Source organism: Dermochelys coriacea, chromosome 5 (genome assembly GCF_009764565.3).
Source record: "Dermochelys coriacea isolate rDerCor1 chromosome 5, rDerCor1.pri.v4, whole genome shotgun sequence".
Taxonomy (NCBI): domain Eukaryota; kingdom Metazoa; phylum Chordata; order Testudines; family Dermochelyidae; genus Dermochelys; species Dermochelys coriacea.
Window position 1 is genome coordinate 69,134,672 of NC_050072.1, and position 21,494 is coordinate 69,156,165.

The following is a 21,494-nucleotide window of genomic DNA, read 5'->3' on the forward strand; positions in this document are numbered from 1 at the left end:
CTTTGCTGCCTACAACTTGCACACATTTTGGAAATGAAATAGTTTCAATATTCAATAGAAAGAATGCATCCAATGAAGTGAGCTGTAGCTCACGAAAGCTTATGCTCAAATAAATTTGTTAGTCTCTAAAGTGCCACAAGTACTCCTTTTCTTTTTTTAAAGATACAATAGCATACAGTTAACTTAAATTCTCTTCCCTTGCATTTCTAAGCTATTCTAGTTAGCTAAAAAAAGAATCATTTATTGTTCTGTTTTTTAAAATGCTAATATTGAAAATCAAAGGGCAAAATGAATACTTTAAAAGACAGTGGGGTCTTTATCAGGGGAGGGAGGATTGCTGTAATTTCATTCTAATAGGGTTCACTGGTCTTATGCATCTGATATCTTCATTATTCTTATTACCTCACCCACCTTTTCTCTCTCATTATTCATAAACAGATACATCAATGGAAGCTCCTACATTTCACATTACTTCAAAAATACAGAGAATTTCCTTAAATATGCAGCAATGTCATTTGAACAAATTACAGTGATTTAGGGGGAGAATAAGTGCTACAGACTTTTTTTTAAATGGGAGAAAAACAGATTTTGCAGTTCTCAAGATCAAACCATAATTTAATTCTCAAAATGATTTTTTTTAAAGTGGAAGTAATTTGTCAGGCATTTTGCTCTATTTCAAGTTAGCTTCTATTAGCTTTTTAAAATGGTAAGGCCAATGGCTATGCTAATTATACTAAATCAAGACATGGCCCTATATTCTTGTAGTTGCATTGTTGACTAATAATGGTTTGGCCCGGATAAACATCCAGCACCTGAGATCTTATTGCCTTTCCACTCAGTTCATTTTCAAGCAATCTGTGTAAGTAGCAACAGACCTTGCACAAAAGGTTGAAAAAATGTTGCACAGACCATGCTTATTAATATATACAAAAGTAGGAAATTCTTTATACACTGAGGCATCATCCTTGTTCATAAGTTGGTGTTTCTTTACAAATCACATTCTTCATGAAAAAAACACAGGTAGTGCATCCTCATCACACTAAGGATTTGCAGTTGAAATGTGACATCACCTAACCATATTGAAAAAACACTCTTAACAGACTTTTTCCATTTTAGGGATCAGTTAGATCTTTTTTTTCTCCTGTAGTTTCATAAAAGGGTTGGTCTTTTGTCAGTTGTATTGATTGGCACTTTATATGTCCTAAAATCTCAATAAAAGTATTGATGGAAAATATATTTTGCAGATGATCTAAGAAAGCCTCTGGGATAAGTTATATGGTTTCAGAAATATTCCTGTTGAAGATCAACTTAAATTTCTTAAAAACAAAAAGCTTGGAAAGAGCCAAGACTATGGTGAATTTAATGAAAGAAATTGGTTCACAGCCAACTCTGTCAAATTAACTTCACTTCAGCATCAGACTGGAGGTGCTGAGTTCTGTCACTATTCCTGGGGGCTGGGTTTTTCAATGCCATTTTATGTATGTTTTCAAGAAATGTTTGTTGCATTTTAACACTAGCATTTCTGATAGCCATTTCAAACAACACCATAAGATTGCACAAAGAATCCAGAGTTGTGAGAATCTGTGATAGGAAACTCACAACCTCTAACTGAAGATTATTATGACAGATAATCCAACTAACCAAACCGTCAGTCAGGAAAATTAATGAAGTTTTCATTCAATATTTCCTAGGCATCATGCAAGAGTTTTTTTAGGAAAGATAAGGGTTCAGATTGCCATAAGCCAAAAACTGATTGGGATGTTATAAAGGACACTGAAGAAACCAAATAAAATCATTAAAACATGAGTTCCAGCAATAAATGAGTTAATTTAATGCTACCCAGTTTGTCAGATTTCCCTCAGTTTGAATCATGTTGGACTTTTTTAAAATGAACTGGAATAACTACTTTGTAGGGAACCTCCTGTATCAGTCTAGATGACAATTTAGGTGTAAAAGTTTAAATAATCGTGTTTACAAAAAGTAAACTAGAAAGCTGAAGACTTGGGTCTTTGCAGTCACCCTGACATGCTGCTGGAAATTTCAAATAAGGATCTCCAAACTAAAGGTTAAAATGCTCAAATCCTAAACAGTGAGTGTTGGTGTTTGAAAACCGTATCTGTTATAATTTCCCAGAAAATATATTTGGGCTCATGTGACTGAAATGACAAAAAAGCATCGAGCTGTTGGAGTAGCATTAAAAACAACTAAATATTAAGGACCAAAAATTGAGAAACCCTCAAAAAGCATTCACAGGAAAATTTCTAATGAAGTTTCTTTGTAATGATTCACAAACAAAACTGGACTTTGAATGAAAAACCCTTGTTTAAAGAAGATAAGAAATGCTGACATTAAGGAATTATCATATTCCTCCCACTCCTTTCTAATATATTAAGGGTAGCACAAAATAACATGCACTGAATTATAATATTGAAATATATAATGAAGAATTGTTAATGGTAAGATGAAGAGTTTTGATAGCTATATTTTTAATAATTTGTATTTTAATAATTTTGTATAGTGAATGAGTAGATGAGGTAACAGTTAGTCTAAGTCCTTGCTGGCGTAATTGTAGTTTTCCCAATTATTTTACATAGAATTGCTAATCTGCTTAATATGTTACTGCTGACAGAACAAAAGTAACGTGTTGAAAGATGTAAGTAAAAGATACACAAACATGTAATGATAAATAAAAGAAACCTTTTTCTGGGAAGACCCAGGGCGAGGTGACACAAAAACAACATGTTGTATGCAGTGTTCTTGTAGGGAACTCCACAGACCTGGAGGGAATGGAATTCACCACTAGATACCATAGATATGCCAGGGGGCTGCAATGCAGCCCATCCATGAGCACTATTTCTGCCTCTGGTCTGGAATTGTGACCATAGCTCAATTCTGCCTCCTATGTGGGGGGTTTGAATCACTGGAAGCTCATACATGTTGCCTCTAAAATCTACCTGTTGGCATTCCTGTTCCCTCTCTGCTGGTTTATCTGGGGCTGGCACAGAGCTCTTCTTAATGGCACACAGGAGTGCAGATCCCTCTGCCCTCACGTGGCCACTCTGCCCACAGAAGGGCTACGGGGAGCTGAAGTTGGCCTTGTGTGGACTCCTTTACACCTGGGAGAATTCCATCTCATTTCTGTCTTTAGATTATTAGTGTCTGAACTCTTACCTGTTAAACAATGAAAAGAGATGTGGGGAATGACTTAGGAGCCTGAATTACATTTTCAGTAGCTATTTAGACATTTAAAGGTATTTAAGTGACCAACTTCTGTGGAACTTAGGTGCCTAAATATCTTTAAAAATCTGGCCATTAGGAGCTTATCTCTCACTGAAAGTCAATGGGATTTAGGTGTCTAACTGCATAGGTCACTTTTGAAAATGGGATTTTGGTACTTAAGTCATCAAGGTGCTTTTAAAAATCTTTACCCATTGGCAGTAAAAGCCAAGTTTATCAGAAATGAGCCACACTCCTTCCTCACCACTACAACTAAAAACCTGAAGAAATTCCTGTTTCCAAACTCTACTAATATATCTAGAGTTATATGTATCAGATTGTTAAGGAGAACAGTAGTTCCTTTAATGTAATTATTTTTCTAGAGAAATGTATGTCTGCTGAATATTTTTACATTACATTAAACATTTTTTTTTGTCTCAGCAAAAACCAAGAGCTGTATAGCAAAACTACTACTGGTAGTTTTAAAGGGATTTCAGCATTATCTTAGTGGCCTTGGGCCTTATTCTTTTATTGATTTGACTAAATAATGAACTCTGGTGTTTAGAAGATTGGGTTTAAAATGATACAATACAAAAACCCCAACCTAAATAATCTTCCTCATTACAAGGATATAATGTTAAGATTGACATTTCTCACGAGCATCGTGAAAACAATGACATTTATTTTAAAGCAGTCAATATTTTGCTCCTGAGCTGTGCATGTTAGGAGGCAGGCGCGGGGGGGGGGGGGGTGGAAAGGCGGAAAGAAGGTCATGGCACTGGCAGTTTGATGAGAAATGAATTAATTTGATTATTTTCATGGTGTGGATCAATAACACTCTGGCTGAGACCCATTGCCCAAAGGCAGTTAGATAATCAATGGAATCAAACACAGCACGCTTTTACCAAGCCCTGCAGCTTCTCTGATCTTTTCTGGTAGGATGCTTGACGCCTGTGTAATTCTAATTTATGTCAATTGCATATCAAAGAAATTCCAAGGAGATTTAGTCATAGGGTATTTTAGTGGTAACCATTTAAAATCTATTTATATATGTTCCTTATGCAACTTTGTGTTTAAGAACGTTTCTCTTGAATGCATGGAAATTCCTAGAAAAGCATAACACACTGTACCTACCTAGTACTGATTTTGATTTGGGGGAGGAAAGCTAGTCAGAAGGGGCAAATCTTCTCACCTCCCCCAGACTGCAAACTCATATACTATAAAGACATGGATTCAATCAGAAAGACACACAAATAAATCTTTCTCCAGGCTCTAAGAATTTGCTTAAATGATGCCCCAGATACCCGGATGCTGGCATTTTCAACCTAAATGAGCAGTCATTGGAAAAAATTAGTTCTGCACAAAGCTGGAAAAAAAAGTGAAAGAAATGATTTTGTTCTGTAACGTCTCTATTCAATTGCTGTGGGAAAGGGCTTGTCATCTTATATCTGCCAATTTCACATTGCCTTTCATCACGTGAAATTCAGGGATGGTGCTTCTAAGATTCCTTACTTAGTTTACTCCTTCTCAGGCTGCTACTTTTCTTCCCACCTAGGCTCCACAAGAAAGTAAAATGGTCCCCCAGTGGTACTCCTAGCACCACAATGTTTGCTCTACAGTATTAATTCATTTCTCAGAAAGCTTTGGTTACCCAATACATTTTTTTTATTAATCCCGAACACTGTTTTTCCATCTGTCCTGCAGCTTTCTCAGAGATATTTATTCCTTGCAGTTCAGTTGCCTTCTCAAATGTTGCACAATCTTTTTGAAAGAAACTAGAAAAACATAAGCCACCAATTACAAGAATACAGATTATGGAGTATATGTGGTTTAGTTGATGTTTGATGTAGTAACACTTGTTTTCGGCATCAAGGCAATTGATTGTCTATAGCCACTGAAGACCGGATAAACCTATTGCTCTTATTAGATCCCTGTTGATTGTACAAGCAGTTTTAACTAATCCACAAAATAAATATATGTAAAATTGATCAGGTGGTTCAGGGTCAGCTCTAATTCCCAAGGTCAAGTAATGCTTTGAACAATTTCTAAGTACATAATCTTAGACCAATTCATCAAAGGCAACTCACACACTGTTTTCGTCTATTGGCTCTAACAAAACACTAAAGTTTAGGAGATTAAATAGAGTCAGCTTCAAAAACCAGAGCAATTCTTCTAACATGCTTATCCTCCCCTCAATCTGGAAAACTATAAAAGCTGAGGCTGTGTGATGCTATTTAAAACTTTACAGTTGAGCTGGAATTTTTTATTCATTGCTGGTTGAAATACTTTTCCTCACTGCTCTCCACATCACAACAAATTCATAGCATAGTTGTCGTGCACAGATTGTTTTATGATAAAAATGTGGTTCTAAAACTTGTACCCAATTAGGGCTGTGCTTGTTTCACAATGTGGTTCACAAGCTGAACTTTGGTTCACAGGGACTGAAAGAGAAATAATCTGTGTATGTTCACTAGGAGATTTGAGATCAGAGGTCGCAAACCTCCAAGGACTCATAATCATTTAATCTCTGGTCCAATGGACTCTGGCATAGGCTCCAACTTCCCCTCTTTCCCGTGGGTGCTCGATCTCCCCTCTGCCCCCAGCCCCACCCCCAGTTCACCAGTTCCATGAGGTGACCTTCTGGGACCTTCTCCTCTTAACTGAGACTTCTTTGAGAATGGAGTGAAAAAGATTATGCAAAGGGAAGGAAGGGAGGATGGCTGTTGGAGGGAGGTTCATTATTTTAACAGATGTGCAAACAACTTCTGCCCATGTTTACCAAACTCTTGTGAGTGTGAAATGAGCAGAGGTGTGAATTCTTTTCAACAATTTTTTGTGTGTGTGCTAAAAAATGCATTTTTCAGGTCCCAAAAATATTCACCAAATTCAGGTTGAATTTGACAAATAGTTTTGGTTGGGAATTTTTTTTGAAGAGTTGAAACATTTAGTTTCTTTTAAAAATTGATTTGAAACAGCGATTCAATTTCAAATTTGGCTAATTAAAAACAACAAGAGAAACAAAACAGGAAAAGCACCTGAAATGGCTGAATCAAAACAAAAACTTCAGAAAAATTAGTTTGACTCAATTCAAAATGTTTACACTGATTTGAAACACAACTTTGGGGTTTTTTTTGATTCAATGAAAAAATTAGGAAAATGCTGTTTTCAGTTCAAATCGAACCAGATACTTCCCCCCACCTAATTTTTTAGTTCATCCTCAAAACAAACAACCCTTCCCTCCCCCCAAAAAATCCAATTATTCATTCATTCATCTGAAGACCTGAAGACTCTGAATGCAGAGGCCCAGTTTCAGGAAAATATAATTATTCAAGAAAACACTTGACCATGTGCTTTCCTTAGATCCAAGCTTAAATGTGTTCCTGACCAGAATGTGATTAAAGTGAGACCAGGTCTGATTTTGAGTACTTTTATAGAATTGAGCAGCTCACACAGCTCTGTATCCAATCGATGTATGTTTTAATTATGCTTTCCACCTCTTCTTTTTATAGAATGGAGAGTGAAAAGGAGGAAAAAGGAGGAAGGAAAAGGAAGAGGTTTTTTTTTTTTTGGATAAATAGGTTTCATTGTTCTTATTTCTGACTGAACCAAGAGGTTGTAAATGAAGCTAAAACAGAAAAAGTTTCAGATTAAGAAAGTTTGCATTTTGATACAGCCTAAACATTCAACTAATCCTTGAAAATACATTTAGATAAATACATTATTTATATAAAGCAATATACATTTCAATTGAGACTAAAGAGAATTCAGATATGAATGCTGTAGCCTTTTTGTTTACCCTCTCTCCCTCTGATCAGTGTGCCTATTTTCCCAGCCTGTCCCACTAAACTCTGACATTTTGAATCTGGACTTCCTGATGAGAAAATTCATTAGCTCTAGCACAGGATAATCCCAAATCCCTTCTTTCCCCAAAGTCTCCCACTGCACATGCCATGAAGTTAACCTGCCTAAACCCAAATTTGGGTGGAATGTTCATGTCTTAGATTTACCAACTTTTGAATAATTGTAAAATTATAGCTAAACATTCTATTTACAAAATTCATCTTTACAATTATTTTAATGGAAAAAGCAGTAAGTGCTGACAATTTTAAAATACTCCACATGACTAAGATTTTTACTTCAAAAGGTCATGAATTCAAATTCTCATAACCTTATCTCTACATCCACATTCTTGATTCATATGTTTATACAAAGGTGATCAAGAGAATGGAGCTACAGAAAATAATTTCCTTTGAAAGTAACACTACAACATTTTTACAATACTTCTACTTTTTTTTAAGACAGACTGTTATATTCATGATATGACACATCAATCATATATCAAATCAGAAAAGGATAGTTTGTACACAAAACTTGTGTTAGCTCCTCAGGGCCAGTAGCCTAAAGGATGCATGTCAGAAATCTAGGTCAGCAAAAAGATATCATGCTCTCTTTCTCTCTGTGGCTAATTCCTGTCTTAAACCTTAAATCTTAAATACGCTACAAGAGTTACCACTATAACAATGAAAGGCAAAAAAGGTTACCTACCTTTCCGTAGCTGTTGTTGAGTTGTGTTGTGCATATCTATTCCATTATAGGTGTGTGAAGGCCTTGTGCTCAGATGTCGGAGAACTTTTCCCCTCAGCTGTACCCATCGGGGTGGCTTGAATGCCCTCTACCACCACACATCACTGCATGCTGGTACAAGAGGGTGGAGCTGCCTACATCCTCCCTCAGTTCCTCCTTAATAGATAGCACGTAGCTATCTGATGTTTATGAGTCAGATCCTGCAAGAACCACAGCCCTTGAGTTTGTAGAGTTCCGATGTATGCCCCCAATCTAGGGATGAGGCATCTGTGACCAAAATGATCCTGGCTGCGGAGAAAGAAAGGGAATACCCACACAAACATTCCAAGGATCCGTCCACCAGTCCAGAGAGGATAAAATTACCCCTGGAACATGAATCATGAATCTGTCTAGACGATGATGACAGGGGGCATACAGGTTTCAGAGTAGCAGCCGTGTTAGTCTATATTCGCAAAAAGAAAAGGAGTACTTGTAGCACCTTAGAGACTAACAAATTTATTTGAGCATAAGCTTTCGTGAGCTACAGCTCACTTCATCGGATGCAGGGGGTATACACTGATGCTAGACATCCTTGAAGCCGACTGAGGCATAGTCTCACATGTCACACCACGTAGGTATATGTGCCCATGCACCCCAGAAGTCTGAGGCAAGTGTGCCCTGTAGTAATAGAATGTGCTTTCAGAACCAGGTCCTGTTTGGAACCTTGACTGAGGCAGAAATGCTCTGGTTTGCATAGCCTTCAATAGTGCTCCAGTAAACTCTTTGTACAGGTTTTACAATTGATTTGTCTTGACTGAGTAACAGACCCAGGGCACTGAAGGTGGATTCAATGATGGCCCTGCTGGACAGCACTTGACAGTGTCACCGGCTCCTCACCAACCAGTCATCCAGACAGGGGAACGCATGGATTCCCTATCTTCGCAGATACACTGCTACTGGCACCATGCACTTTGAAAATGTGAAGGGATGCTGATAGGCCGAATGAAAGTACTTTGACTTGGTAATGTGTTCCATTTGCTATGAACCTGAGGAACTTGGGGTGCTCTGGACAGATCTCTATATGGAAGTAAGTGTCCTTGAAAGTTTAGAGCAGCACCCCAGTCACCCTGTTCCAGGGAATGAATTATGAAAGTCAGGATAACCAGGCAGAACTTGATTTTCTTCAGGTACTTGTTTAACTCTTTTAGATTTAAAATAGATCCAAGACTTTTCCAAAAGGAGGGACCGGCCCCTCAAATGGCAGATCCTGGATGGTCTGCTGTAGTTCAGGGGGGAGACCAGAAGTTTGCAGACACAAACACCTCCTCACAGAGATAACAGATGCCATGGAACAAGCTGCTAAGTTCACCGCATCCAGACTGTCCTGAAGAGCTGTTCTTGCCACCAGCTTACCCTCCTCTATCATGAGAATGAACTCCTGCTCGGAGTCCTCCGGTAGCATGTCTTTAAACTTCATTATGTTTTTCCACAAGGTGAAGTTGTAGTGACTTAGGGGAGCTTGCTGGTTAGCGATTCTTAGCTGCAGACCTCCTGTTGAATAAAGTTTATGGCCAAACAGGTCCAGCCTCTTTGATTCCTTATTCACTGGCACCAATGCTTGGCACCAACGCCTGCCTCTCCCACTCATTAGTTGCTGCCATCACTGAAGGGTCTGTGGGTGGGTGAGAGTAGAGGTGTTTGAAGCCCTTAAAAGGGACACAGTATCTCCTCTCTGCCCATTTTGCCATAGGCAGGTGGGAAGAAGGGGTCTGTCAAAGATTTTAACTGGTTCCAAAATTGCTTAGTTAATCAGAAGCACGACTCTGAAGGGTCCTGCAAAAGCTAAAATGTCCATTATCTTGTGGGATTTCTCACAGACCTCTGCCACATGAATGTCTAAAATCAAGGCCACCCATTTAAGCAGTTCTTGATGAGCTTTGTTATCCTCTGGTGGTGAAGAATTGCTCACAATTTCTACAGCCTCATCTTGTGATGAGGAAGAAGCTGCACCAGGATGCTGAGGCAATGGCTGATCTGCCTCTTGTGGTGGAGGAGCTGTCTGAGCAACTTCCAGTTGCTTGGTGCCTGTACAGTATCTGTGATGCCAATGATCTTGGTGAATCCTCAAGGAAGTCAACTCAGACAGGTGAGGAGAGGTCCTAACAGGGAGAGGGACATCCCATGATGTCCAGAATGACCATTAACATGTTGTCCCTTGTGATGTGCCCAGTGTTGGAACTGCTGGAATATCCATGGACCACACGTCTCTGATGGAGGGTAAGCTTTCCAGCTAGTACGGGACAAAACAAGCCCCAGTTCTGTATCTGACAAAGATGAGTGAGTCCTGCGAAAATGGTGGAGCAGAACCCATGTGGACAGGAGACAGGTAAGCCAAACCTAGAGATGGTGGTACCAGGGACATTAATGGTGGCTTGTCCCTGGAGTGTACCGGCCTCCCAGGTACCAGAATTGGGATCAGTACCATATGCTCTTGAAGAGCTGGCAAAGGTACTACAGTTATTGGTATGAGCTGGAACACTTTCTGCATTGCCAGGGACACCGGTACCAAGAGGTTAAGTAATTCTCTGGCAGCAGTGTATGGTCCCAGCATCATCTGTACTGGGATTGGGTCTTAGGTCTGATGACTAGAAATTTCAGGGGGTGGCCTTGGTGGACCTGGCATAGGTCCCAGAGTCGACAGAGTCTTTGCAGCAAAGGAGTGCTCCACTTCCTCTCTCCCAGAGATCTTGCTTTTAGCTGGCCTTGGTACCAAAGGTCTTCTTAGACAAGGTACCATGTCCTTGGCAGATCTGTGTCTCTTCTTTGGTACCAGACACACAGAGCATGGTGTTGAAGACATCTCAGTAGGGGAACTCTGCACTGATGATGCTGCCCTTGGAGTATACGCTGGACCCAAGGGCTCTGATGGAGGAGATGTGCCGCCTCCATAAGGAGACACTTAAGTCTTGCTGCTCTGTCTTTTTTTGAGTGAGGCTTAAATCTTCTGCAAATGTGACACTTGTCACTGATGTGGAACTCCCCAAGATATTTCAGGCAGATGGGGTGTAGGTCACTGATTGGCACTGGTCTGGCACATGACTGGCAAGACTTGAACCCCAGAGAGTGAGGCATGGCTCCAGTCCCAGTCTCAAAAATCAAATTTGGTCCAAAAGTGACCTAACAACTAAAACCTAACACTAACTATACATTATATCTAACTATGTACTAAACAAGAAACAGACTATGTACAAAGAGTGAGGGAAACTTGTCCTAGCCAGACTGGAAGCACTCCAACAACCGTCACTGGTGGTAAGCAGGAACTAAGGGGGATTGGAGGTGGCTCTTCCCTCTTACGCTGGCACACAGTGGTGCCTAGTGGGAGAGTGTGCTTAAGTCATCCCAATGGGTACTGCTGAGGGAAAAAGTTCTCCAACAACTGTGCATAAGGTGCACACACCTACAATGGAATGGACATGTGCAATCACTCGAAGAAGAAAGATATTTTTATAGGAAAAAATAAAAAAGTCTGTCTCACACATTCCATACATATACTCAGAAGCCTACATCCGCTTTTCACAGAAGCTGCTTACCTTATCGCATCTCATCAGCCCTAAATATCTGAGAGACTTGCTGCTTTGTGCAATTTGGGTGGCTCCCTGATCTGTAATTTCTTTACACCATCCAACATCCACTGTCTCTATTGTCATGCTGTATCGTCCAATAGCTATCAGGGCTGTAAAAATAAGAAGACAGAGTACAGAAGTTAATAGCAGAGATGGAGGAATTAGGTTAAATACACACACGCACACACTTGAAATAATGCAATTGGAACTAAACTCCTCCTAGAGCATTTTTCATAATTTTTCCTGGGAGCTAAGTTTAAAATATCCCTTAGAAATATGCTGTACAGCACACAGCTTACTCTACTCATCTGCATAATGTTTTTCTTCTGAGAAACATTTTCTACATTAATACTTCACTTCTACATAACAACCTGTATATTTCCAAATTAGGAATTAAAAGCATGAATTTAATATTTAAAAGTATATTCTAGTGAAAGAAAGGAAATGTGTTATGGTGAATTACATACAATTAATTAGAACTCTTTCTCTGAATTATTTACAGAAAACAAATAACATAATGTTAAAAATTATCAGAGTAACTCAATTCAGTTTCAGTTATTGGAGCATTTCCCCTCTAAACCACAAACAAACAAACAAACTTATTGTTATTTGTATTATATATTGTCAAAGTGATACAAGATATATTATCCCACTAGATAAGACAGTAGATGTTTCTAGAGATCTGTTAGCAGAATTGTATACTGTATGGACTCCTTCAATTGATTTTCTGAAGGATCAATCCATCTGTGAAATAACTATAGAATACGAGAAAATTGCACCTGACTCTCATGCAAGAACAACTGAGATTATATTCCTTTTATGAGCAAACACTCTGCTACAGGGTTGCCAACCTGATAAACAATTACTACAGGAATATTCAGAGAATAATAGGGCATTTGCTGACGCACCAAAAAGTTTTTTAAAAACTACAGGTAGCGGATGTTGTTCAATGTGCATAAAGTTTTCTATAACAATATACTCTAGAGTACACCACTGTTGCTTCTCATAGCTTGTATTGATGCTGTAACAACAGTAGTTTGCTGAACCTTAGAATTGCCTTGTCAGTGACAATTTTTTAATAAAAATAAAAAAACTGTGAACATTTTTTGTTACTCATGCTATGTCTCAGATTTATTGTTATTCATGGCTTTTGCTTGTTTTGAAATATAGATCTTTTTAAACTTAATACAAAATCACAGGAATAGCTACAGTTTTTTGGAAAAGGAATTACAGTTGTGTCCATTGTTATAAACTGTGAAGTAAGTTTCTTGCTGTGCTTCCTATGGGCATATCAGCTTCTCCCATATAACATTCTTAATGAAGAACATTTTTATTTACCAAACTCCGCAACTGTTGCAGCGTATTTTCCCTCTTGCATTGCAGAACTGTTGCAAATATGTAACAGGCAGGAGCATGTTCTAGCCGGTGTGAGGAACCTGGGGATGCCTGGGCAAAACAAGGCCGTATCTTGCAGGCCTTACTATATTTATGAGTAGCCTGTCTGCCTTGATCATCCTCCCAGCATCTCTAACCCCCAAACTAGCAGCTTGGTTATTTCCAATGCGATGCTGCCATTGCCCTGTTCTCTCCAAGTGTGAGTGGAAATGCTACATGAATGTTATGTGGGGTATAGGGTCAAACCTTGTGAAGCTGATGGGTGTAACAGTCATCCTTCATTCAGGATAAATGTAAGGAGTGAAGCTCCTTTTGGAGTCAAATAGTGGAAACAATAGAAACCACTGCCCAAAACACAGGCCATATGCAGAACTGGTCAAGAGCTGTACTATGTGGGCAGAGTTGTTTTACTGAGGGTTAAATGCAAATGTAGAGGGCTGTATGTATTGTTTTGGTGGAGTTGAGTGTGTGTATGAGCAGATGCAGCCAGAAATACCACAGAAACAATCAAGAAAACAGCAGGAAGCCAAGGACAGCCAGAGAAGCACTTGCAGTATGACACTGATAGTAAGCTAAGAGAAAGAACTTTTTGGGAAGATTGCCAGATGAGGCGGCTTTGGAATACTGAGAAAGGAAACTTTCTTCTATTGTTTGATTCCTACTGTGTGAATGGTAACAGGACTTTTTATATATTCTTTGTAAATGAACAGGATTGCATCACAGAAATCCTGACTCTGTCGCCTCCTAATGGAAACAACCTGTCAAGACCCCGAAAACTGGCTATCCAAGTGGGTGAAAAGGTGTCACATGAATTTAATCCTTTAACTGGCATCATGAATTTATTCTGCAATTTGTTAAATACATTAAGACATGGTTTCATGGGCAGATGTGATGTAGAGCATCAGCACTCCAGTTCTATTCTGAACATTCCCCCGGGGCCATTTCTTCTGTTTCTCTATCATCTCCAAAAATTACTCCTGGGGGAATTCTGTGCTACTGTGCAATGCAGAATTTTGCAGAAATTAATATTGTGTGTGCAGAATTTCCTTTCCCCCACCACAGAAATTGGATGTAGAGATGTTGCCTGCCACCAGGGGCCACTGGACCTGACAGAGCCCAGCTCGCAAATAGAAGACAAGGCTGGTGGAAGGGGGAGGGAACTGGAGGGTTTCCCGCAGTTGCTGTTCGTAGCATACCCTGAAGGATGAAGGCAGCAGCATGCAGGAAACTGTGCAAGCCAGGTTCCCAGCATCAAGCTGTTTCTCCCTCTGAATCCCTGGACTCTAGGAGGGTAGGGTCTGTCATTATCTGGGTTGGGGGGGCCTGGAAGCTGGACTCATGGGGGGTGGTGTGAGGGTCTGGGCTTGGGGAGGGGCCCGCTGCTGGGCTCTGGGCGGGGGAAGGGGGTGTCTCTCAGGGAAAAGGGGTGTGAGTGTCTGCTCCTCCCCAGCTGGGCTCTGGAGAGAAGGGGTCAAAGAAGCAGAAACTGGGTTGTTGTAGGGGTTTCTTTAACTCTCTACTTGTGGGGAAATTTGTGTGTGTGTATGTATTGTTACAGACATACTTGCTGACTGGTATTTTGAAATAAATTACCAAAATAATTGAAATTGGTGTGATTATATAGTGTTATTTTGATCAATAAAATTTGCAGAATTTTGCAGAACTTTTAATTTTTTGGAGAAGAATTCCTCCAGGACTAAAAATGTACTGCTAACACAGAGTGGCTAATGGCAAGTGATGTGGTGGCAGGAGACAACATAGCTTTGTTGAATTTCTCCTCTACCCAGCCCTTTTATGTGTCATCCTTATGAAAACAGAACATTATAAAATTATAAATTTTCTAAAGAATTTTTAAACCAATCTAAAAAAAAATTATAGCAAGGATGTACTTCTCTAGGAAATTCTATAGGTTGGTTTAAAACCCTAGAGAAGAAATATCAATAAGACAAAAAGAACATTGTCAATTTGAAATCTAATAATTTTCAAAAAATAAGTTACAAGTCATTTCAAGTACTACATCTATCCTTGATTCTCCCTGCCAAATTTTGCAATATATAATTAAGGCTGCATGTCTGTCATGGAAATCATGGAAGTCACAGATTCTGTTACGTTCTGTGACTTATAAAGTGTCCAGTTGAGTGTGCGGGAGGGGGCTCAGGCCTAGGGGATGGAGATTGGAGTGCAGGGAGGTGCTTACCTCGGGGTGGGGGGCTCCCTGGCTCCGACCGGCATGTCCCTGCAACTCCTAGGCAGAGGGGCCGGGGGGTCCGCGCACTGCCTATGCCCACGATCTGTTCTGCCTACCATATCCCTAGCCTTTTACCTCCCCATCCATCCACCAGCAAATGACACCTGGGTTAATTTTAACTTTAATTTGATTTCTAGGTTTGTCTTAGTAAATTGTCCTGATTTAACATAAAAATGGAGTTGCCTGTTGTAGCCCCACAGTTAAGATGCAGATGAGTTTTGCACTTAAAATAAGGGTTCAGCTTCTTTGTTATGGCTGAAAAATACAGCATGTCTTCCCCAAAATTACAGAACTTATTCTTTCAGTAGAGAATGAATTTTCTAAGAATATACAAGTAAATTTGTTAAATAACTTATGAGTTAACTTTAACTCTTCCCTGCAGGGATACCATCAAGGTAAATAAATGAAAAAAATCTATTGTGAAATCAGTTTAATTTAATACGGGACCACAAACACTGAAATGCCTTCATCATAATCATACGGTTACTGCCATGAGAGGGCAGAGTTAAGGTTTAAGAGTGCTCTAACTCTGTATTTCCATCCCTTAACATATTTGAAGTTATTTTAAATTTATTTCTTAACTCCAGGTTTAAAATATTGTTGTTAGAATAATTACATCTCTATAATTAGTGTTTAGCCTAAATTATCGATACGTTGTCCTAAGCTTAACTCCATTTTAACATAGTTTTGGGAAACTGGGAAAAATATAATAAGAACACACTATGATTTGCATAATTTATTCAGGCAAAGTGACTGAACGTCTAGTGTAACTGAACAAAATTAGATCTCTTTAAAGAAATAATTTTACTAAAACGCACCTGGTCCTAGCAGAACATTTCCTATATTAACAAGACCTACCTCAGTTTAACTGAAAATAAACCATTATGAAATCCAATTGTGCTGCTGTTCACTTCTTTCCATCAGCTACACATTGTATATGCAACAAGCACCACATTAGCCAGCAACAGGACAGGATTTGAGAGAGATGTCTTCAAATATTGGTCATGATTGACCAGAGAAAACCATAGCACTATAAATATATATACATTCATTTAAAACAACCTCATGTTGGTTTATTATATCCAATTGATCATTAAGCCTTTAAAAATATAAGAATTAAAAATTTTAAGCTCACTAAAGGCTTACATATCAAGTAGAAACCAATCTTTCCACTAAATCATACCAGGTAATGGTTTTCTTCTTATGGTACTTGCCATTATATTTTATTTTATTTATATTTTATATCTTGGCTCATGTACTATTAAAGGATCTGTGATAACCATCTAGAAGCAATTGAAGGGCTTAAGAACAAAGAATGGTGAGGATTTTTTCAAGATGGTCCAGGGGGAAATAACTAGATGAAATAGGATGAAAATGAGCAAAGGAAAACGTAGATTGAATATTTAGAACATTTTGTAAGAGTCATATCTGCTGGACTCTGGAATATTCTCCCAGGGTAAGTTTTAGAAGTCTCTTTCCTTGAGTCATTTAAAAAGTGAGTGGACAAAGCTCTGGAGAGATTACAGAGAACAATGTTGTACTGGCAAGGATCAGACAAGAGGATTTGAAAGATCTTTTTCACTGTCAATTTCTATTCTATTAAATTAAAAGAAGAATGATATAACCTATGCAGATAAATTACAGAGACTTCAATGCAATAAACTGATACTACATATAATGTTTGGGATATTGCATTTCCACTCATCTGTGGAATAGCATTCAGAAAATTAAGTAATTCCTTGATCTTAAAATAAACTCTATTCACTGGTGAAGTATACTGCTTAGTAAAAGGGATGACTTATTGCAGCTGAAGCTGATTTTAAGTTCACCATATACTAACATGTTTAACAATTAAAAGGATAAAAATAGCGTATCTATATTGCATGCATGTATTATAAATATGCAGGAAACACTGAATATACATTTAATATAGAAAAACATTAGCTTACATAGGAAAAAGAACCTTCCCTTATGATTAACTATTAGTGGAGCATAGTACTCCTGAATAATGCATTTTTCAGTCCTTCAGAAAATATAATTTTATTTATTTTCAGCTTCTAAAAATGAACCCACTGTAATCCTAAAGTCATTGCTGACTGCAGGTACTTTGTCTGAATAAGGCCAAGGACAACAGAATTTGGCACTCTGGACCCAAACTGGATGCCATCTGCAAAAGCTCAATTAAAAAGGCTTTGCCTGCAGGATCCATGCCCCCCGAGACTTGCGCTGAACTGCTGTGATAACTTACATTGATGTGGCAGGCTGCAGCTTGCCAACCAAACCCCTTGTGGCCTAATTGATCCATGTTGTGCAAAGACCCGCTTGTGAACAAATTATAATAAGACCTCTTATAATATTTCAGTTGCTTCTGTACACATTGGCAGGTTTGAAGGTTGTCCATGACTAGACTAGATTGCTTCCCAACCTACCAGACATAGACTTACCACCAGTAACCTAAACATATGTGACCTCTAGGCTTAATTATTGCAACTCATATCTACAAACAAATCTGAACACTGTGAAAAAGTTTGAATTGGTAGACATTTAGAACACAGCAGCCCTTCTGCTAATCAATACAGGTCACTGTGAGCATACCACCCAGCTATTCACCCTCTGCACTAGCTTTCCAAAGAATAAACAGTCCAGTTCAAGTCCTCTGTCCTGATAGTCACAGCCCTCCATGGCTACTATGGTCCTAGCTACATGAGAGATCTCTTCTCCTTCTGGGGTTATGATCTCCCATGACAGCTACATTTCAGTGGAATCACAGACCAGTTGACTAATACGGAAGCTGATGAAACCAGGAGCCAGAACTTTCACAGGAACTGGACCTTGACTATGGAGCTCACTAAAGCCCTGATCCAGCACACAACTTAAGCATATGCTTCCTTGAGTAATTCCTATGAAATTAAAAAAAATGACGATGGATTTCATCACTCAACTAAATGAAAACTCATCTCTTCAACTTGTTTTTCCCACAACACACATCCATACAATAAAACACTTAAAAAATGAATTTCACCATTTCCCCCACAGCTTAGGAAAGAAAACAGAAAGAGAGAGATTACTATTGTATTTCCAGTGTTTAATATCTAAAATGAGCTCATAAAATATGGTGATAAAGGGTGGGTGAATAGATACGTAGGTAGGTAGATAGAAAGACAAGACAGATAGATAATCAAGCTTTTGTCCATCTGGAAATATTTTTATAATGGAATGCTATAACATCTCTTTTTGGGTGGGAAACTGCTTTTTAATAAAATATGTATGTTTTGTATTTTCTGTGGGCCTCACCTGCCTCAGGCTGCTTGTGGTCTCCTGTGATAATTTTATTGTTATACCTTTGTGCATTTGTGGCTCCGGCAACATTTCTTATGAATGAAGCATGGGACTGCAATCAAATGCAAAAGGAATATCGGGGCATGACCACATTGGGAAACCAATCTAATATGATGCCTTGAGGAAATGAGAAGGGAGAGAGTCAGACTGCTTCCTAAGAGCAAGTCTGTTTTCTCTACGAGTTTAGCAAATCTGGTTAAATTCCCTTTATCTGAATGCATATTTTGACCTTTGCTTGGAAACTAGGTGACAAATCACTCAACCAGTGGGAATGCAGTAATTTTGATTAAAAATCTGTTTGGAAGGATACAGTATTTATACACCTTTAAAACAAAGAAAAATGTATCTAGTTAATTGTATTAGAAAAATATTCTATCTACTTAGGATACATTATGTTAGCTAAAATAACCTTCAGTTTTGATCAGAGTCAGAAGGAGAACCAGGGGACTAGAAAAGAGCTAATATATTCAAGAAATATGGAAGGGGAGACCATTGTCCGGGAATGGCGAACCGTGGCCACTGGGAGCTGTGAGCGGCTGTACCTGCGGAAACTCAGGTAAACAAAGTGTCTCACAGGCCGCCGGGGCTTACCTTGAACAAGCCGCACACCAAGTTTGGGAACTCCTGGTCTATAGTGACAGCTCAATTATTTCAAAGTTCAAAGCTGGGGTATTTATCCAGTTTCTTTCCTGAATTGATACAGTTAATTTTGAACTCTGCAAGGTGTATGAGTAGTTTACATTTTTCACTCTAATGTGCATTACTTCACCTAGCTTGTTGAGATCTCTCTGAAGTTCCTCACCATCCTCTTAGTTACAACTACCTAAATACGTTTGTGCCACCAGCAAATTTTGCTTCCTCACTATTCATCCTCCATTCCAGATTATTGATATAATAAACAATACTGAACTTAGTTGGAACCTTGAGGTATTCCTTTGTTTACCTTTTGCCATGATGAAAACTAACTATTTAATTCTACTTTTTGTTTTCTGTCTCCTAGCCAGTTTTTCATCCATGACAATACTTTGCCTTACAGCCTGTAACTACCTAACTTCTTTAGTAGCCTTTGATGTGGGAAGTCAAAGGGCTTTTGGAAGCCTAAATAAATTATGTCAACTGGCCATCATTTATCTACTACTTTATTGATATATTCAGAGAATTCACACAGATTATAGATTTCTAGATTCCCAGGCAGAAGGGAGCACTGCAATCATCTAGTCTGATCTCCAGTATAATACAGGCCATAGAACTTCCCCAAAATAATTCCTACAGCAGATCTTTTAGAAAAACATCCAATCTTGATTTAACAATACTCAGTGATGGAGAATCCACCACAACCCTTGGTAAATTGTTAATTAACGAGACATGATTTTCTTTGGCAAAACCCATATTAGTTAGACCTGATCATATCATTATCTTCCTGGTGTTTTGTTATTTTGCTTCTAATTATCATTTCAACCAGTTAGCCAGGTACAGATGTAAAGTTTACTGGTGTATAATTCCCAAGATCACCACTATAGCCTCTAAAAAATATAGGTACATTTGCATTAGTACAATCCTCTAATCCTCTGTGGCTGTTTTTAACAAGAGATTGCATTTTTTTAAAAAGAAAAGGAGTACTTGTGGCACCTTAGAGACTAACAAATTTATTAGAGCATAAGCTTTCATGAGCTACAGCTCACTTCATCAGATGCATTTGGTGGAATTGCTTTTCTTTTTGCGAATACAGACTAACACGGCTGCTACTCTGAAACCTGCATTTTTTTAGTAATTCAAGTCACTTTATCCTTGTTTTCCTTCATACCTGGTCTTCCTGCAAAATGATTTGCAAAGATTGGAAAAAAGTGAGATGCATGCAACTGGATGAGATTCATTACTAAACTTGTAAAGTCATACAGCTAGGAAGAGGGAATAAGGGTCTGAACCAAAGTTCACTGAAGTTATTGGAAAGACTCCCAGTGAGTTTAATAGGCTTTAGATCAAGCTCTAAAGTTACAAATCTGAGAAAGAGTTAGGGATCCTAGTACATAGCAAATTAAATAGGAGCTTCAAATGCAATGCAAATTAGAGGGGAAAAAAGATGAAAACTAAGAGATACACAGGATTACATATAAAACTAAAATGATAAGTGAAAACATGCATAGCTCTGGAGTGACGTTGCTTAATTTACAATCTTCATGATTATGCTTTCTGGCTATAAAAATTATTTAGATAATTTATTAAATTAAAAAAAAAGCTACAGAGACCTCCATGGTTTGTAGCAGGACTTTGAAATTGGCAATGTGATACACGAGGGTCAAGGAGGTGTCTTTTGCTTGTCCCAAATCTGTTAGATTTGGCTAAGTTCTGAGCTGCTGAAAATCATCATTTCCCACTAACGCAAATTCTGGCTTGCTGCCTAAATTCCTAGATATTATATTAGCACTGTGCATGTACTACCTTGTTTCATTGTGCCACACACTGTGTATGATCTGGCACCTTAGAGACTAACAAATTTATTAGAGCATAAGCTTTCGTGAGCTACAGCTCACTTCATCGGATGCATTTTGCAAAATGCATCCGATGAAGTGAGCTGTAGCTCACGAAAGCTTATGCTCTAATAAATTTGTTAGTCTCTAAGGTGCCACAAGTACTCCTTTTCTTTTTGCGAATACAGACTAACACGGCTGCTACTCTGAAACCTGTGTATGATCTGTTGCTCAAAATCTTAAACATTCTTTTGCATGTATTCACAAAAGAGCAAAAATAAGAAAGTAAGGGCAACTTATCTCTGGCATTTCCTAACTTTCAGTGCTTGACTTTGCAACGTAAACAAAACTGCATTAATGTAGGTTTTTAAAAAACAGAATATATACTATATATATACTCTAGAAAGAGAAGAGTTAGGAGATATATAAAGACAGTCTATAGAGACCTTCACGATTATAATGTAAATAAAAGACAAAGTATTCAGTTTCAGATGATGGTAGAAAAAAGAGCAATAGCTTGAAGCACAGAAAATAAACATTTAAGCTTGACATTAGGAAAATAGTCTTAACGGTAGTGGCAATTATAGGAAATGGAATACATCACCAAGAGATGTGATTGAGACATCACTATTGCATATTTCC

The 21,494-nt window shown here is 38.5% G+C and overlaps 1 protein-coding gene across 1 annotated transcript in view; it reads right to left on the reverse strand.

The window, feature by feature from the left end:
- The window catches only part of FBXL17 (F-box and leucine rich repeat protein 17), a 478,686-nt gene that overhangs the window by 9,774 nt on the left and 447,418 nt on the right, over positions 1 to 21,494 (reverse strand). The window contains exon 8 of the mRNA XM_038401588.2: positions 11,370 to 11,512. Within this exon, the coding sequence (XP_038257516.1) occupies positions 11,370 to 11,512 (143 nt within the window). The remainder of the gene's footprint in view (positions 1 to 11,369; positions 11,513 to 21,494) is intronic.